The sequence below is a fragment of the Protopterus annectens genome, chromosome 6.part1 (genome assembly GCF_019279795.1).
Source record: "Protopterus annectens isolate FY-2018-M chromosome 6.part1, PAN1.0, whole genome shotgun sequence".
NCBI classification, from domain to species: Eukaryota; Metazoa; Chordata; order Ceratodontiformes; family Protopteridae; genus Protopterus; species Protopterus annectens.
This window is the reverse complement of record NC_056738.1, coordinates 72452246-72472681: the sequence shown is the minus strand read 5'-3', so window position 1 is coordinate 72472681 and position 20436 is coordinate 72452246. Positions and strand designations below refer to the sequence as shown.

Here is a 20436-nt window from a genome sequence, read left to right as displayed (position 1 = left end):
AGGGTCAGAAGCAAGAATTAAGGTGGCAGGAATTGTGTCTGAACTGAAAGACCAGGCAAGTAGTGGCCCCGTTCCCTCTTATTTGCTTTACACTTAGAGCCACTGGATAAGTAAATAAGAGACTCACAAACTGAAGGACATAACTGGTACAGTAATCAAGAAAAGTTAGCTTGATTCATATGTGATGAAATTCTGTAGTTGATAAAGCCAGAAAAGACATTTTGGTGTTATGGAACACACTGAGCCACATTTAAGATTTTTGGGATATAAAATAAATGCAGATAAAGGCTACAGTAGTAAATGATGTACCCTGACATGAATTGGTCAACATCCATATTTACAGGGACATGATGATACAAAATATTAAGTCTAAAGATTGAAAAGGATTCTATTACTGCAGCTAAGAATATGCAGAAAGAAACTAGACAGAAGATAACACAAAAAATGAGATGTTGGAAACTCCTGATTATAGATAAGGATAGTAAGATACAATGAAAATGTTTCTAGTTCCTTTAGTTTTTTATACAGGTCAGGCATATTTTATTAACCGGGGATGATGTTTTGGACAATAAAACAAGCTGAAATAATTCATTTGGAAGGGGAACAGGTCAAGAGTTAAGTGGGATAATGACAGAGACAAACATTTGACAACATTAACAGAACAATGATGATCCAGAGGGAAGCAGAGTGTAAGAAAATACCTCTGTTGTTGGTGGGTCTTGATGCAGAGAAATAATTCGACAGAGTAATCTGTGATTTTATGAGTTGGGCAATAGAAGCACTTGCATTTCCTGATACAACAATAAGATTAAACAGGATGATATATGAAGGGTCAGAGGCAAGAATTACGATGGCAGCGTTCTTTTCCAACAGTCTCTGATCAAAGGAACTAGGCAGGGGTGTCCATTTGCTATTTGCTTCATATTTTAAGCCACTGAAAAAGAAAATAAGGGACTCAAATTAAAGGACACAGATGGTATGTAATCAAGTTGTCTTTATTTGCAGTTGATATTATTTTGCACTTGATAAATCCAGGAAAGGACATTTTGGGGTTGTGGAACATTGTGAGATAGTTTCAAGTCTTTTGAGGACATAAAATTGAGATAAAACAAAGGAAATATATATATATATATATATATATATATATATATATATATATATATATATATATATATATACATATATATATATATTTATATACACACACACGTATGTATATGTATGGACACACACACACACACACACACACACACACACACACACACACACACACACACACACACACACACACACAATTTTTCCACTCTATTGTGGACTGTCTCTTAATAAAAAACTTCAATTAAGTTTTTATTATGGGGCTGCACACATAAATTGACTTTATCCCTCTGTGTCACAATCACAGGGATAAAAGATTACGGATACATACACAGTCATTAATAATATACTCCAGTGCAGGCACAGTGGTGCATCCATCAAAGTATATGGACAACATCACATGCCATCTGCATGGTGACATCACTGAAGAATAAAGTTCACCAAAGGTAAATTAAACCTCCAGTGATGCTGACTTAGGGAGGGCATATTTTGTAAATGATTGTATTATAAAATATGAAATACACATGCATTAATATGAGGGACCTTGCTCTGCCATCTCTTCCTAATGCAATGTAACACTCAAACAAGTGGCACTGAAGAAAAAAAGAGAAAAAAAATGTCTTGCATAACTGCCAGCTCTCAGAACAGCTTACCCATTTTAAAAACAAACCAGGAAAAGTAACTTGAGGGGAGTTAGGGTTGGTCAGACTGCTTTCTTGCAACTGATAATTCAAATGTGGGTTTTCTGGTGCATAGAGTACTGAAAAGCCAATAAGAAATGCAAATGTTCAAATACTGGCGCGTACTACTTCACCACTCGAATGACAGACTAGTAGAAGAACAATACAAAAACAAGGAAAACCATCTGCATATCATTCCAAAACATTCAGTATTCACTAGAGCACTTCCATCAATATTTGGTAATTGCTTTATAGTCTTGATCTTACCTTATAGTCCTGATCTGGTAGCATATTAAGAAGGAAGGTGACCATCTTCTGTGGAAACTCGTATTTTATTGTCCAAAACAGTAGCTCTTCTAAAAAGCACTTGTGCTTCAATACATCCATAATGGATGAATCTGTAAAAAAATATATTATCAGAGAAAGTTTTACAGTTTAATGCAATCACAGAGATGCAAATCACAAAGGGACATTATTTTCTTTTGAACAGCCAAAACAGTACATTAACTAATGTATTCATAATACATCAGTTGGCCTGCGGAAGATTCGTCAGCCATGATGGGTACTATCGTTTCAAGCAATCACAATTTAGCAACTTTTTTTAGAAAATCTTGCCTTATGGGATGGCCAAGCATCCATTCACACACATGCCATGATATAAAGTGACAATTACATCAGTGCACACATACTAACACCCACCAGTTCACCCTAGCTCTAAGTATTTCTTGCAAATCAAGAAATAGCAATAAAAAATTTTCACCCCCATTAGTAACAGTAGGGGAAGTTTACATTACTTTACTACTTAATCACAAATTCCAACACCCAAAGCTTGGTAAAAGCTTTGCCTGCCCTCAAGGGGATGCAACAGAGGATCCCCAACCCATTCATTCATTATTTATTTTACATTTGTTAACCGGGTTTGTCCGGCTAAGCTGATAGCCATTTTTCAGCGGAGGCCCATGGAGAAAAGCTCCACAAAATTGACAATAAGACGTTGTACATGAAAACAGAATTATAAACAAAACAGTATCATTTATCAAAATGAAATTATTATTATAAACAAAATCATTAATGTTTTCTACCTGGAAACACTAAAAGCATAAAGTTTATTTACAGAAGTTTAAGTAGACATTTAAATTAAGATATTTCAGAGGCAATATGCAGAGTTAGTAAATACAACCAGGGCAATACAGTAGTAAATGTAGTATCAGACTAAAAATATGCTGCCACTTAACATAAGTAAAACCAATGAGGGCAGGCAGTGAGCTATGTAGGACAGATAGATAGTTTATCGAGGGTGAGTACAGTGGCATGACCAGCAGCTTTTCAGGTAATCTTTGGCGGCAGATTTAAAACCTTTTGAGTTGTTTAAATTATCTAATTTCCAATGGGAGTTTATTCCAAGAGAAGGTAGGTTTGTAGCTGTAGAGATTTTGGCCAATTTTGCTCTTGGGTTTATAGATTTGTAGGAAGTCCTGGTCTGAGCTACGGAGAGTTCTAGGAGTGTAGAAGGCGATTACTGAAGACATGTTGGGGCAGTAAGAAGGCTAGTACAGGACAGAGTGGATAATCTGCAGCTGAGAGAGAAGTAGGTGGGATAATTATAGCCGGTTTAGTTGTTTTAGAGAGAGAGAGTGAAAAAATCTATAGCTTTGATTTGCAGCGAATATGGCTACTTTGCTACAGGTATTTTCTAGCTTACTCAGGAGAGAAGTTTGGAGGCTGGTGAGGATCTGAAAGCTGTACAATAGGCTATGTAGGAGACAGGCATGAGAGAGGGAGACTAGCTTTGTTCGAGAAGAACTTTTTATTTCTTTATGAGAAGCCAAGTTTTTGGTGGGTCTTTTTAATGCAATTAACATGCAAATCAAACTTAAATTGGTCATCTATTATGACCCCTATGAATTTTGTGTTAGGTTCAACTATGATAGGTGTTTCATTCAGAAAATGAATAGCAAACGTGGATGGTTTAGATTTTTGGGAAGAAAAAGTAAGAGTTTGTTTTTTTTAGGATTCAGAATTAGCTGGTTATTAGAAAGCCAAGTTTCAACAGAGTTAAAGGATTTCTGAGTAACAGAATTTAAGTCAGAGAGGGTGTCAGCAATGGTGATGACTGTACAGTCATCTGCATATTGGACGAGAGATGACTGAGAGCAGGAGGTATGGAGTAGATTTGTAAAAATATTGAAGAGCACTGGACCAAGAACTGATCATTGGGGAACACCCATTTTGATTGGGAGAGGAGGGGAGAGAGCAGAAAGCCATTTTACTGATTGTAGTTGTTCAGTGAGGTAACTAGTAAACCAAGCAATGGCAGAGGTGGAGAAATTAAGGTTAGTGAGTTTGTGCAGAAGGAAGGAAGGAGTGAGACACTATCAAATGCTTTTGAGAGATCAAGGAACAAGCATGACACTAGTTTATTGTTATCTCTGGCTAGGGAAACAGTGTTGATAAAGGATAGGAGGGCAGTAGTGGTGCTATGTTTTGGACGAAAGCTGTGTTGTGAGAGGGTGAGGAGATTTTCTTGAAGTAAGTGTTCATGACTTGCTTACACATGCAATTTTTCAAGTACTTTTGAGAGCTGTGATAGTATGGCTATGGGTCTGAAATTAAAACATCTGTGAAGTTACCTCCTTTGTGAATGGGTAGAGTATAGAATTGTTTCCAGATGGAGGGAACTTTTGATTCAGAGAGAGAACGGTTTATTAGTACAGAGACTAGGAGGGCAAGAGAGCCTGCTGCAATCTGAAGAAAGTAGGGGGGTAAGTTATCTGCAGATGTGGAACAGGACTTAGTCTATCTGGAAACAATTCTATACTCTACAAACTCTACAAACAATGCTCTCTCATTCTTTCTCTGATCAATGACTCAGTAAGAAAATATTTTTGGACCTACCAGTGAAAATCTTTTTGAAAGGCTGCAATGGTGCCATAAAGGGATACGAATCTGACTATGGACCATGTGACCAAGGTTCAATTGCAGCTCAGATACTTGAAGGCATAGCTAGGAGGATGGAGGTGCCACTCCCAACCCAATCACAGAAGGAAATAGAGTCAGGAGAGAGTGTGTGTGTGTGTGGGGGGGGGGGGGGGGGCAGTGAACAGAACGACCTGGGCATGGCTACACAAACTGTGTAGTCCTTGTGGTCCATGCTAAAAGGATTGCATAAGCTGATAGAGGGACACAAGCAGTCCCTATTGTAACAGAAGTGACCTACCACCATTGAAAAGGAGAGGTTATAGATATACATACTACTAAATAGCTGGTACACTGTTAAAAAAACAGCACCCTAATGTGTGCCCGGATAATGGCCACTAGTGAAATGTCCCACCCTACGGGATATGAGTGTGCTTCCTTATCCCTAGAGAAGAGAGAGTGAATCAATAGTCAGCAGCCAAAGAGGGAAGAATCACCTAGAAAAGAAAAACAAAACATCGCCATGACTGATCCTAAATTCCTGAGGTATGACGCTAGAGTGAAAGCAACAAGAGGGCTGCAATAAACATGAGCACTGAAGTCTAATTCTTAGAATAGTCACACAAAGAGGCCATGCTTCCATTATCACAGATGAGACAATGCTTATAGAAAGAAAGCATTGTAGACCAAAGGGTCAGAGTAAGGATATCTGCAATAAAACATTCTTAAAAAATCTGGAGGCAGCTAGTTAAAAAGTGGAGAATACTTTGACCACAGCGAAGGTCAGGTAACAGAACCAATGGTGGAAAGGAATACAATCAAGAAACAACTTGTAACCAACAGAGATGAGCCACTTAACCCCTCAAGCAAAACCAGCGCATCCACTTAAAGAAACTCCTGGGCAAGTGGTGCACCCGTGGAGCGCCAATGGTCCCTCTCCTCTGGTTTCTGTTCCTATGAAGAAATGTACAAAAGTCTGGACAGGTTCAGAGTAAAATTCAAAACAACTTTGTAAGAAGTGGCAGCTTGGCTCCCACAAAGTAGTAAAAAAGGCTGAAAAAGTCCCCACATCTATGGGTCTGAATATCCAGGATTCTTCTTGCAAGGAATTACTTCCAAGATGGCTGCAAACTGATCAACAGGTTGATTAGATCTCTCTCGATGAAAACTGCAATTCTAAGAAAAAAGCTGCATAAGACATCAAATTACGTAAAAATTCAGTTACTGGCTTGTAATTACACTGTTTGGTTGCCAGCAGAGAAGAAATTTGGAGAAAGTGACAAAAAATCAACCAGAAAAGGAAAAAATAAAACTCTAGCTGGAAGAATCTCACACCTGCTCGGCAAAAAGCACCTAAAGTTTCAGCTTTGGTACAGGAGATGGCTTCCAGTAATTTAGAGGGAAAAATAAATCACATGTACTCAAGGGGTTTAAAGTAAGTTAACTAGTGAAATAATACATACAGTCAAATAACAAAAGACTGGAAATCAATAGAAGAAGCTTTAAGTAGCTACTCCGAGGAAATGATTAAAAAAAAAAAAAAAATCACAGGCTGAAACAAACAAAAGGTTATCTGAGAATGAGGCTTTAAAGGAAAGTACAGTTTTGTACCTACCATAAATGTAGATGTTCGAGTGTTCACACTGCTGCAGTCATCACACTTGGGTTATCTGCTGTCAGGCTGTCCCACAGTCGGCCCGAGTACCAAAGTCTTGGTCCGGCGTTGGTTGCGGTCACTTCTTCCCTGACGTCAGTGCGACAGGGGTATAAGAGAGGCAGCCAACGCCATTTTCTTCAGTTTTTCTTGCCCCAGATGTCAGGTGCCCCCAAATAGGTAGGCAAAACATTATCCTAAATAAACATAGAAAAGTAAAAAACAATAGCTACAGCTATAAGCAAATACATCATATAGAAATACATCATATAGATTGTATAGAAAGGGAGGTGTAGATAATACCCAGCTAAGAAGAGGGGATGGTGGGAGGGTAACCTGGACTGCAGCAGTGTGAACACTTGAACATCTACACTTATGGTAGGTACAAAACTGTACTATGTTCATCGTGTTATACTGCTGCAGTCATCACACTTGGGTTGAATCCCAAAGCTAAGGCTGAGCGGCTGGTACTAAACAGGGTTTGGAGGAGCTAGGAGGAACTGCAGGACTGCAGTGGCAAAGGCAGCTCTGGTTTTTGAGTATAGAGGCAAGTGGTAGTGCTTGGTGAAGGTGTGCACTGAACTCCAAGTTGCAGCCTCCAGAATATCCTTGGTTGGTACCCCTCTGAGGAAGGCTGCTGATGCGGCTGTAGCCCTGGTGGAATGGGGTCTAATGTTACCAGGTACGGGTTTCCCATGGTGTGTGTAGCAGAAGCGGATACAATGTCCTATCCATTTTGAAATGGTCTGTTTTGAAATAGCCTTTCCTTGTGATCCTGCAGCATAGGATACAAACAGTTGGTCAGATTTTCTGAAAGCCTTTGTTTTATCCAAGTAGAAACATAATTGCCTGTGAATGTCCAAAGAGTGAAGTAGCCTTTCCACTTTATTCTGGGAGTTTGGATAAAAGGTGGGTAAATGAATGGTTTGGTTTAGAGCCACACTGGATACCACCTTTGGAATAAAGGTAGGGTTAGTTCGTAAAGAGACTCTGTCTTGATGAAAAATGATGAAAGGTTCCACTGCCACTAGGGCCTGCAGCTCTGAAACTCTCCGTGCTGAAGTTATTGCTAGCATCAGGGCTGTTTACTATGATAGAAATTGTAATTCGGCTGAGAAAGCTGGTTCGAAGGGTGGTACAGTAAGTTTTTCCAAAACAAAATTGAGGTCCCAAGTGGATGTTGGTGCTCTCCGGGGCGGTCTTATGTTCTTAGCCACTATGAGGTACTGTCTTAGTAATGGATGTGAAAATATAGGAGGATCCGTATTGTAAGGAGCTGAAATAGCTGAAGTGTGGATCTTAATATAGGTGAAGCGTGGATCTTAATAGATGAAAAGGAAAGGCCTTTGTCCAGCATCTCAGTTAAATATTGTAATATCTGAGGAATATTTGGGACAAGAGGATTTAGGCCTTTAGCCTGGTTCCAGGTGCAGAATCTTTTCCATTTACCTGAGTATGTTTTCCTGGTGCTGGGTCTCCAGGCCTCCAAAATGACATCCATAACAGCTTTAGAGAGGAGTGTTGACTGGTTGTTTAAGTAATCCGCCATGCAGCCAGATTTAAAGTCTTGAGCTGGCTGTGTAGAATCTGATTGTTTTGCTGAGTCAGCATGTGAGGAATATGAGGTAAAATCCATGGTGGGCCTTGAGCCATGTTCCTTAATATTGGAGACCAGTGTTGGCATGGCCAGTCTGGAGCAATGAGTATCATTTGTGGCCTCTCTAGTCTGGCTTTCAGGAGTACCTTTGCCAGAAGAGGCTGTGGAGGGAAGGCATACACTTTTAATGTTTTCCAACTGAATGATAAGGCATCCACTTTCCAAGCCAGTGTGTGGTATGTCCTTGTGAAAAATTTCCATAGTTGGTAGTTTTGGGGGGAGGCAAAAAGATCTATGTCTGGGATTCCCCATTTTTGAGTTATCATTGTGAATACTTGTGGATTTAGTTTCCACTCGTGAGGGTCCATGATATTTCTGCTTAGAACGTCTGCCAATGTATTTTTCTTTCCTGGCAGGAATTGTGCTTGTAGTTGAACTTGGTAGGTCAGTGCTGTATTCCACAAGGTCATTGCTTGCCTGCATAGGGGGTAGGAATACATGTCCCCTTGTTTGTTTATGTACCACATCACTGTGGTGTTGTCTGTCTTTATCAGAAGTTGTCCTGGTAGTAGAAGGTCCTTGAAAGCTTTTAGGGCATTTTGTACAGCTAGCATCTCTTTTTGATTGATGTGAAGATGCATTTGATCTGCAGACCATTTGCCCTGAATATACTGCCCTGCCATGTGTGCTCCCCAGGCGTAATCTGATGCATCTGTTGTTATTATCTGCCTGGCTGTGGGTAAGGTGAAAGGCTGACCCTTGTTGAGGTGACATGCCTGAGACCACCATAGAAACTCCTACTAAAGGCAGGGAATGAGTGGTATTATTGCTGCCAAGCTGTGGCTGTGCTGAGTCCATACGCTTTTCAGGTACCATTGTAATTTCCTCATATGCAGTCTAGCATATGGAATTAGTAGTATGCAAGATGCCATGAACCCCAAGGCCTGCAGAATTTTTCTTGCAGGGACTTGGGTTTTTGTTGCCATCATTTTGAAATATTGAGTCAGTTGTCCTTGCTTGTCTGGCATGAGATAAGCCATCTGGGCCATTGTATTTAAGCTGGCACCCAGGAGTATTATCTCTTGTGAGGGCACTAGTTTTGACTTCTTTTTGTTTACTGTGTACCCTAGGCAACTTAGTAGGTTTTTTACAAACGCCAGATGTTTTAAAAGAATGTCCTTGCTTTCTGCTTGAATAAGGCAGTCGTCCAGGTATGGATATATTTGAATTCCTCTTTGTCTGCAGTACGCAATTACTGGTGCCAGGCATTTTGTGAAGACCCTGTGTGCAGTAGATAAGCCAAAGGGCAGTGCAGAGAATTGGTAATGAGTTGAACCTGCTATAAATCTCAGGTATCTTCTGCAATTTTGTTTGATAGGGACGTGCAGGTATGCCTCCTTGAAGTCCAACGTTACTAGCCAAGCCTTCTTGCCCAGCATGGGAAGAAGTTGCTGTAGTATCAACATTCTGAATTTGGGAACTTCCAGGTAAGTATTTAGAATTGAAAGGTCCAGAATGGGTCTCCAGGCTTTGTCCTTACAGGGAACCAGAAAGAATCCTGAGTAAAATCCTTGTCCTTGCTCCTGTATAGGGACCTCTTGAATGGTTCTCATGTCCGTGAGTGCTGTAATTTGTCTTTGAGCCTCTGCCGATTGATTTGGCATTCCCTTTATCCTTGGTAAAGTGTGAAAGTGGAACCTGTATCCTTGAGATACGATATTTAGAACCCATTTGTCTTTTGTGATGATGTACCAATTGCCTGCAAAAAGTGTTAGTTTTCCTCCCAAGGGAGCTGCCAAGAGGGATTTGCTTGGCAGTCTGAGGGGTAAGTCATTGTGATTGTTTTCTGAAAGTTTGAGGCCTGTCTTCTCCTCCTTTCTGGGTTGTGGCACCCCCATTGCCGAGGCTTGTAAGAGCCTTGTGGCTGACCTCTGCCCCTTGGGCGTCTGTATTTACCCCTCTGGGGTCTGTCAGATGTTGGAAAGGACCAATTCTTGGTTGGCCAATTTCTGCTAAAACGAGGGGCTTGTACCTGTAAAAAATCCTTGACCGTCTGCATAGATTTTGCCTTATCCTCCATTTTCTTTAAAACCTCTTCTGCTTTCACACCAAATAAAACATCCTGCTGTAAAGGTGTATCCAATAACTTTGCTTTAACATGATCAGGTAAACTTTTTTCTTTTAACCAAGCATGCCTACGAATGACAGACCCTGTTACTGCTGCTCTACAAGAAGTTTCCAATGAATCAAATCCACATTGCAAAGTATGTTTTCCCACTTGTTCTGCTGCATGCAATAAATCCTGCATTTCCCTTGTAGTCAGGCTGCTCTGAATGAGTGAGCATTTTTTGTTTTAATTGAGACATCAAAAATTGCTGATATTTCAGCATGTGAAACTGGCAATTTAAGGCCCTCATAGCTAGAGTAGCTGAGGTGTATACTTTCTTTCCCCATCTGTCTAGTGCTCTAGAATCCCTTTCAGAGGGTACAGGATTTTTAGCAATAGAGGCCTTAACCCCTTTGGAACCCTGGGAAATGGTTTCTGGGTCAGCAACAGGGCTTTTGTATAGGAATTTGTGAGAGTCAGGGACTCTGTAGTATCTGTCTGGTTTGGCTGGGGCTGGAGGTAAAGAATCTGGATTAAGGCTAGATTCTGAATAAACATCATCCACAATGTCTAGCACTGGTGGAATATCAAAAGGCCTGTGCTGAGGCAGTAAAAGGAACTCTTGGAGCCTTTTCTTAGAATCAGAGTAATCCTGGCCCTCCCAGTGGAAATGTTCCCTCATGGTATGCAAGGTTTCCCCAAAAGAGTAGTCCTCTAGGGGAGATGCTGAAGGGATTGACTCTTCGGCATCGGAGTCTTCATATGGGGGAAAGGAGTACTCCTGTTCCTCAGAAGAATATGAGGAAATGGAAACCTGGTCAGATGAAGCGTAGTCTTCCTCCTGTCTAGGCCTTTTATCAGGAGGGGGATGGGAACCCCTGATCAGGGTAATTAAGTCTTCAGCCATTTTAAGTATCTGTTTCTTAGGCATGGGGCCTTGTACTGGAGAATGCTGAACTGGCTTTCTTACTTTTAATGGAGTTTTCAACTTAGCATAGGATTTAATAGTAAGTGTAGTCAGAGTGAAGACACCTTCAGCAACTGAAGGCCTTTCAATTACACCGGATTCCCCTTCAGCAATGGAGTCAGTAGGGCCTAAAGATAAAGGCTCCGGAGGCCCAGCAATCTCCGGGTGGGAGTTGAAGGCATCCTGTGGTTCTAAATCAGCGGTCATCAGGGGCTGCGTAGGCGCTTCACTGAAAACCGGAGAACCGGCAACTGGCCTAGCAAAGGCCTCGGTATCTGGTGTGGGTCTTGGCTGCCTGTCCTTATCTTTGCACTTTTTATGCATCCCGGACGTCGGTTGCTCCGACGGCATGGTGTAATTAAATTTTCTACCAAAATAATGTCGGGTGAAATCAAACTGACGTTTAATAGCACGTTTGTTAAACCTAGCACAAAACCGACAACCTGTGACGTCGTGGTCTGGGCCTAGGCATGGAATACAATAAGAATGAAAATCCTTATGAGGTATTTACTTCCCACAAGAAATGCAATTATTAACTTTTTCTGACATCGGTCTGAGGCAAGAAAAGTTTCGCCAACAGGGTACATAGCTTTATTGAAGACTTCGGTCTGAAATTCGACTTGAAAATCTCAGGAGTAGGCCGACTGGCACTTGCAAACTGCTTCTGCTTCGGGCACTGCGCGGCAAGAAAGACTGAAGAAAATGGCGTCGGCTGCCTCTCTTATACCCCTGTCGCACTGACGTCAGGGAAGAAGCGACCGCAACAGACGCCAGACCAAGACTTTGGAACTCGGGCCGACTGTGGGACTGCCTGATGGCAGATAACCCAAGTGTGATGACTGCAGCAGTGTAACACGATGAACATCAGCTATTTCAAAAAAAAATACAAGTAAGATTAAAGAGCACGCAGAGAAAAAAGGAAGTTATGTACTCACCATAACATTCCATCTGAGTTGTTCATTTTTATTCTTACTCAACATATCGGGTTCTGATCCAACTCTGCCTCTGTTGCACAGATTGTGGACATTTCAAGCTCTCAAGCTCCTCCCTTACCCATAAAGCTGCAGTCCTCCTCATTCCCCAGATGTTGTTTGCAGTTCCTTATTGTATGACTTAAATGAAAAAAAATTAATTTACTATGGAAAATCACTATCTAGACATCAAATAGAAGGAACGTGGTTCCTATAATCATTTCCTGCTGTCCCAGAAGTCACCAAAGAAACAGGGTAGTAAAGGGGAGTTGAGGAAAAATTAAAATGGACAACACACATGGAACATTATGGTTAATACATAACTTCTTTTTTATCAATTTTCATTAATTCCTCAACATATGGGGCAGAATCCTCAGCTACCTGAATTCTAGGTAGACTAAGGAAGGATATTCCTGAGTACTGTTGCGCCTATAGCTGCTCTTCCCCTGGAGACCAGATCCAATTTGTAATGAATAATAAAAGTACGAGGATTAGCCCAAGTTGTAGCCACACAAATATTATCAAATGGAAGTCCTGGATAAAAAAGCTGATGGCGCTGCCATGGACTGGTTGAATGGGCTCTTAAAGGCTTTGACAAGATGAGACTAAACTTTTTATAGACAAAAGAAATGCAATCAGTCACCCATTTTGATAAAGTTACTTTCAAAAAGGGTTGACCCAATCAGGTTCCTGAAAAGGATACAAATAATTGATCTGAGTTTCTAAACTTCTCTGATCTGTGTAAATAAAAACATAACTGTCTGTGAACATCTAATAAGTGCAAAATGTATTCACCTTTGTTCAAAAAATTTGGAAAGAATACAGGAAGGTTAATAATTTGATTAATGTTAGATCCCGATACCACCTTAGGCAGGAAGGACTGGTTCTTAAGGACACCCTATCCTTATGAAAAATTAAATAGGGAGGCTTAGAAGATAATGCTTGAGGGTGGCCACGGTGGTGCAGCGTTTAGCGTTGCCACCTCACAGCAATAGGTTCTCCGGTTCGATTCTCGGCTGGGGTGCCTTCTGTGTGGAGTCTGCATGTCCTCCCTGTGGTCGCGTGGGTTTCCTCCTGGTGCTCCAGTTTCCTCCCACATTCCAAAGACATGCTGTAGGTGGAATGGACACTCTAAATTGGCCCTAGGCATGAGTGTGTGCGTGTGTGTGCCTTCTGTGGAAGGTTGGGTGCCGGGCTGGCAACTCAACACCGTAAAACTCCACTACCAATCATGAGCGGACAGGTTACCCGCTGTGGCGACCCCTAACAGGTAAAAGCCGAAAGAAGAAGAAGAAGATAAAGCTTGCAAGTTATGAAACTCTTCTTGCTGCTGTTATATAGTTTTCCAAGTTAGATATCACAATTCACATTCTGCAGCTGGTTCAATGGGACTCTAAGCTAGGGCCTGTAGCAATAAATTTAGATCCCATGGTGGAGTAGGGCTCTTGAAGAGTGGTTTGAATAGAAAGGTTCCATTTATAAAGGCCTTACAAAGATCTAAAGAAGCCAAAAAAGAATTATCAACTCCAATATGGAAATTGGAGATGGCAGCTAACTGAACCTTGACCACAGAGGGACTAGCTCCTTCATTAAAAAATTGAAGTCAGGAATTCAAGAATTTTATGTACTGGTGCTGAAAAAGGATCCCTTGTCTTGTTGTGCCCAAAGGACAAATCTAAATTTGCTATTGTAAATCTTCCTAATGGAAGCTTTGTGGGAAGATAAAAGAATGTGGCACTCCAAAGAAGAGAGCTTTGGCTGCCTGGCTATCAACAGAATTGGAGAAACCATGGGGTCAGCTTTATGTCTGAGATGTCCGGGTAAGTCATGTCTGTCTGGTGAGACAGGAGGTCTGGGATTGGATCCGAAATCCAAGGGGGGTAAACTAGATGAGGCCAAAGGAAGGGACCTCAAAGTCCAATAGGGGCAATGAGGATGACTTTGCTCTTCAATCAGGATGCTTTCTGTAGGAATTTGGGGATTAAGGGAGTTGGAGGATAAGTATAGGGGAGACCTGGGGCCAATCGTGAAGGACAGCATATCTCTGTGACTCCCGCATCGGGGGGGGGGGATTAGGGCAAAGAACCTGTTGCATCTTCGATGATCAAAAAATGCAAACAGGTGGCAGCGTGGCTGGCCCCATTATTGGAATATCATTTCTGCCACTTCTTTGCTGAGACACCACTCATTAGGTAGTAAAATAGACCTGCTCAACTTGTCTACTACCACACTGGATTTTCCCCAGTATGTGCATTGCTACTAGAAATCAATTTAAAGAGATTGCCCTTTGCCACACTCTCATAGCTTCTCGACACAAGGGGTATGATCTGGTTCCTCCTTGTTTGTTGATGTACCATACTACAGACATATTGCCCATTTGAACTGCAACAGTTCCAGAAGGGAGAGAGTCTTGGAACACCTATAATGCTAGCAGTACTGCTCTCATTTCCAGCACACTGCTATGCAAGTTGCCCTCTTCGGGGGACCATGTGCCTTGAACAGTCTTCCCCAAGAAATACCACCCTACCTGACCTGGGAAGCGTATGTGGTCACTATTGTCTTGGGCTGAGGGAGGCTGAATGGTTGACCCTATGATACTTCACCTGAGCAAATCCACCACCAAAAGTACTTTTTGCAGGCCTGAATTATGCTGATCTTGGTGAACACAGGCTGACGTAAAAAGGACCACTGGATTGCTAATGTCCACTGGAGAATTCTCATATGGTATCTTGCAAGTGGAAGTAAAACTATTGCCGCAGACATTAATCCCAGGGTCTGTAATATCCTTCGGGCTGGCAATAATGAGTTCTAGATTATCCTTTTGACTTGAAAATGAATGGGTGAACTCTTGGCAAGGGAAGAGATGCTGTCATTGACGTTGCATTGAAAATGGTCCCTATGAATTTTAATGTCTGAGACAGCTGAAGTTGAAATTTGTTGTGGTTGATTGTAACACCTAGATTGGAGCAAGTCTGGAGTACATAGTTTTGAGCTGCTATCAGCAGATGCTTAGTCGAGGCAAATAGGAGCCAGTCATTTAGGTATGGAAGCACTTTGAATCCCTGCAGTCTGAAGTGAGCTGCTACTACTGCCATGCATTTGGTGAACACCCTGGGGGTTGGAGTGAGACCAAAGGGCAGTACTCTGAACTGGTAGCGACTGGCTCCCAGCCAGAAGTTCAGATATTACCTGGACCGTCTGTTCATTTTTATGTGCTAGTATGCATCATGGAGATCTATTCTTGTGCAGAAGGAAAAAAATGGACTGGACCATGACCATCTGGAATATGGTATGCTGAAGTGACTTGTTCGTAATGCTGAGATCCAAGACTGGTTTCCAGTCCCATGTTTTTTTGCCACTAAAAAGAATCCTAAGTAAATTCCAGATCCTTTCTGGTCTGGGGGACCTCTTGGAGGACTCTTTTTTTTTTTTTTGTAACAGCTTTTGTATTTCCAAAGCTGCTGTTTTCCTCTGACTGGGTGGAACATCGGGAATTTTGTTCTGTAATGGGAGTGGTAGGGAAAGGAGAATTATACAGCCTCTAGCCAGGCTCTCTGGTGCAGGGATAAGTGAACCCCGACTGTCTCCAGAGGTGGGCAATCTCCCTCCTTTCAGGAAGCCAGATTGGACCTGTCAGAGAAAGAATCTCTGGACCCTTGGTTCTGCGGGCCTCTTCTGCCATGTGGGGCAGCATCTCCATTTTGAGTCCCCCTCCCTCTGCCCCTGGGAGAACTCTCTCCACATGGATCACGGAATGGACCCTGGAATTTCCTGAACCACCTCAATGAGTCATGGAAAAGGTCCTTTGAGGGGTCAAAAAATATATGTCCACAGCAGAAAGGGTCTTACCATCTTCATCGCACCTAGACAGTGTGCCTTTCACCTTGGGGCTAAATAACGAACTTTCACCAAAAGGAGTACTGACAAAGGATGACTTGAAGGGCTCCGTAAAATCATACAGACACATTCAGGCATGCCTCCTGATAGAAATGCCTGAATCTGCCTCTCTTGAGGTTCCTTCAGCTGCATGTGAAATAAGATTTATAGAGGAGTGTGAAACAGACAGAAGGGTTGCTAAAATGTGAAGAAATAGAAGACTTTGCCTCAGAAGTACTAGTCGCTAAGCGGGATTTTGAGAGCTCCTTGACCAAATCCCTCTGTAATCTGGTTAACTGTGCCAAGTAATTCAGGGACTTGAGTGCAAAGATTGCTGATGCATACACAAGCTTCCCAAATCTGTCCAGCTCCCTAGACTCCCTTGTTAGGGGGATGAACAGAAGAACTTCGTTCAGCGGGTTCTTTTTTGGGGCTGCCACCATGACCATAGCATCCACTAGTACTACTTTGTTCCAAAATTCCCTTCTCTTCAGTGGTGCCAAGATCCTAGCTGGTCTCTTGGAAAACCGCTCAACAGAATCTGGTTCCATCCACACTCACGGAGATCAAATTGATGAGCTCATCAGTGGGCGGAGTCACCCAGGAAGTAGATGGGCGAGTATCCAAATGCCTGCGAGAATACCAATCCCTCTTGAAAAGGGCTGTCTGTAGACCAACCACCCCTCTGTTTCATGATTTCTAAAATGTCTCCAAATGAGACATCATCAGGTGGTGATCTGGGAAACCCTTCCCCTTCATCGAAATCCGTACCTTCTGTGACTGACTCCTGAGGGGAGTCCAAGTGCCTCCTCTTGCACTTCCTCTTCCTGGGACTTCTTCGGTGGGATATTCTGGGGAAGTACTGGGAGATAATTGCCCTGTGGGTCACCTGGAGACTTTGGGTTGGCTTCTCCTGTGGAATAGAATGTGGCGGCTCACAACAGAGAGACATCTGAGAACTAGAGAGAAGATCCAAGGGGGGAGGAGCCATCTGATCTTTAGAAGAGAATACTCTCTCCACCACCTCCAAAGCATACTATCCCAGGGAGAAGGAAACCATCGGCACTTATAAGGCATGCTTCTGGAAAGATGGCTTCCTCAGATCCAAAGACACCACACCCAAGGCAGAAGTTAGAACCAAGCTATCAAATTCCAAGGCTTTGAGGGGCAGAAGAGACAGCTCAGACAATTTCAGAGTTGACTCTAACCCCTCGGATCCAACAACGAAGCTTCGGGTCCAAGAGATGTCCATCTCCAGCACACTCGGAGCCGGACAGCTCAGAGAAGACATCAGATCCAAAGACAGAGGCATCTTTGGATCTGAAACAGATGGCACCAAGAGTCTCAGATCCAAAGGCTCAGAAACCAAAGGACGGCTTGGAGGAGGAGTCAGAATTGGCAGGGCTGCGTGAGTAAAGGTCTCAGGACTCTTGGGTTTAGAAGCCGGGAAAGCCTCCATCTGAATTTGTGTCGAAAGAAACTTGCCTCATCATTCTGTCCACATCTGCTTCTGTGAGACCTCTGGATAAAAGGGAAGAGGCTATGGAGGGAGATCGGTATCTTTCCAGGAAGGACGATGGGAGCTGACAGGGTACTGAATCCAGGGAAGATGTATACCTTGTCCTAGGTAGTTGTTTAGGCTCTGAATGGGTTGGATCCAAAGAGAAGGACCTGGTGTCTGCAGTCTTTGGATCTAAATTTATGTGCTGGATCCAGGAGTTTTTTTAATCTTTTTCCATGGGTCTGAGGTTGGATCTGAAGAAGACTGAGAGGAGCCAGACAGGTTGTTCAGAATACCTCTTTTTTGCCTCCCTTCTTTCAGGTTTGGAGGTTTGAGATCCAGTTAGTGATTCTTCAAAGGCAGAAGGAAGGAGGCCCTTGAGGATTAATTTGCTCTTCCTGTCAATCAGTGCTCTTGGGTTAAAAGCCTTACAAACGGAACATGAAGCTTGCAAATATTCAGGTCCCAAGCAATATACACACAGACTATGGGCATCTGATAACGGGATCTTATGCCTACATTTGCTGTACTTCTTAAAACCTGACAGTTTATCTGCCATAATAATAACAACCTACAGCAACAACCACAATACAACAGATTAAGACCAGAAAGACATATCAGAACAACAAAGGCTAGCCAAAAAACTACTACAAGTACTACTTTTTTTTTTTTTAAAATAGAACTAAAAGGAAAAAAATACAGGTACCAAGAATGGTATTAAGAAATACTGACTAGCGGTAAAGGAAAAAAATGACCAACTATGGTAATTAAGAACTACTCGCAATAAATACCAAAAAAACTGTAAGAAAGGAGAGACAAGAAATACAGACAAGCGGTAAGGCAAAAAAGAAATTACCAATGATGGCAATTACAAACTACCGGCGGTAAGAATAACAATTCATTTATTTATTTATTTAAATTTGTTGACCGAGTGTCCGACTGGACGTAGGTCCATTTTCAGCGGAGGCCCGGGGAGAAAAGCTCCACAGTAAAATAAACAAAAGTACAGTTTTGTACCTACCATAAATGTAGATGTTCAAAGATCCACATTGCTGCAGTCCTTACATATGGGTAGTCCGCTGTCCTCGGTCGGCCCGAATACCAAAGTATTAGGCTGACGTCGGTCATGGGCGCTCAAATCTGACATCAGAGCGTCAGGGTATAAAAGCACATGACCGACGTCATATCCTCAGTCTTTTCTTGCCCCAGATGTCAGAAGGCCCTAAAAAGAAAGGCCACAGCCCAAAAACAGGATACCTCCCAAAAACATGCCCAACAACAACCATCACCCAAACCATATAACCATGCTAAACTACAGAGGGAAGGAGGGAGAATTGGACTGCAGCAATGTGGATCTTCGAACATCTACATTTATGGTAGGTACAAAACTGTACTATGTTCTTCATCTCACATTGCTGCAGTCCTTACATATGGGTAGAATCCCAAAGCAGAGGTAAAGGGAGGATGGCAAAATCATAAAGCATTAGGGGCTGCTAAAATGCCCTGTAATATTGCAGTGGCAAATCCAGCCCTAGACTTAGAATAAAGAGGAAGGTGGTAATACTTGGAAAAAGTATGTACTGAACTCCAAGTGGCTGCTTCCAAAATATCTTTTGTAGCTACCCCCCTTAGAAAGGCAGTAGAAGTGGCAGTAGCTCTAGTGGAATGAGGTCTGATTCCAGCCGGAATCTCCTTACCATTATGGGAATAACAGAAAGAAATACAAAACCCAATCCATTTAGAAATAGTTTGTTTTGAAACAGGTTTTCCCTGAGAACCCAAAGCAAAAGAAACAAACAACTGCTGAGACTGCCTGAACCCTTGGTTCTGCTCAAATAATAACGAACTGCCTGTGAATATCCAAAGTATGCAAAATCTTCTCCCTTTATTTTGGGGGTTTGCATAAAAAGTAGGCAAATGAATAGTTTGGTTCAAGGCCACACTAGAAACCACTTTAGGCATAAAGGAAGGATTAGTACGCAAAGATACCCTATCCTTATGAAAAATCAGAAAGGTTCCACTGCCATAAGGGCCTGTAATTCAGAAACCCTTCTTGCAGAGATAATGGCCAACAAAAAGCAGTCTTCCATGATAAATACTTTAACTCGGCAGTAGCTGCAGGCTCAAAAGGTTGTAGAGTAAGTTTTTCCAACACAAAATTGAGATCCCAAGCAGGAGTAGGAGCTCTATTGGGGGTCTTATGTTCTTTGCCCTCTAAGAAATTGCTTAAACAAAGGATGGGAAAATAAAGGAGGGTCACAGTCATAGTGAGCAGAAATGGCTGCAGCATGAACCTTTATCGAGGAGAAAGACAAACCCTTGTCCAATAACTCAGTAAGATATTGAAGAGAAACACTTAAATCAGGCTTGGAAACATCAAAGTCCTTCGCTTTGCTCCAAAGAAAAATCTCCTCCATTTATCAGCGTAAACTTTCCTTGTACTAGGCCTTCTGGCCTCCAAAATAACATTCAAAACTTGTTGTGGAAGCTGAGACCCTCCAGGGCCTAAAACAGAATATGCCAGGCTGTGAGATGCAGAGACTGAATCTTGACATTGAGAAAGTGATTGCCCTCCTGAGACAAAAGATGCGGAATCAAAGGCAGAGGCCATGGAGGCTCCCTTACCAAACTCCTCAGTAGTGGGTACCAGTGCTGTCGAGGCCAATCCGGCGCTATCAGAATCATGGATGGCTTGTCTATTCTGGCCTTCAGGAGTACCTTGGGAATGAGAGGCAGAGGTGGAAAGGCATAGACATGAAGATTGCTCCAACTGAATGATAGAGCATCCACCTTCCAAGCTGTGGGATGAAACATTTTGTGCAAAACTTTGGCAACTGGTAATTTAGTGGAGAAGCGAACAGATCTATGTCTGGAGTCCCCATAACACTGTCAACTTTTGAAACACATGAGGATCCAGTTTCCACTCGTGAGGATCCACAATTTGTCTGCTCAACACATCCGCTAAGGAGTTCTGTGCTCCTGGTAGAAACCTTGCCTGAAGATCGAGGTGTAAACTGAGAGCAGTCTCCCACAAAATCATCGCTTGCCTGCAAAGAGGGTAAGAATGGGTTC

The 20436-nt window shown here is 42.3% G+C and overlaps 1 protein-coding gene across 4 annotated transcripts in view; it reads right to left on the bottom strand.

The window, feature by feature from the left end:
- The window catches only part of UBR3 (ubiquitin protein ligase E3 component n-recognin 3), a 4226407-nt gene that overhangs the window by 3236339 nt on the left and 969632 nt on the right, over positions 1 to 20436 (bottom strand). For all 4 annotated transcript variants that reach the window (XM_044075499.1, XM_044075501.1, XM_044075502.1 and 1 more), the window contains exon 7: positions 2043 to 2173. In XM_044075499.1, coding sequence (XP_043931434.1) covers positions 2043 to 2173 — 131 coding nt within the window. The remainder of the gene's footprint in view (positions 1 to 2042; positions 2174 to 20436) is intronic.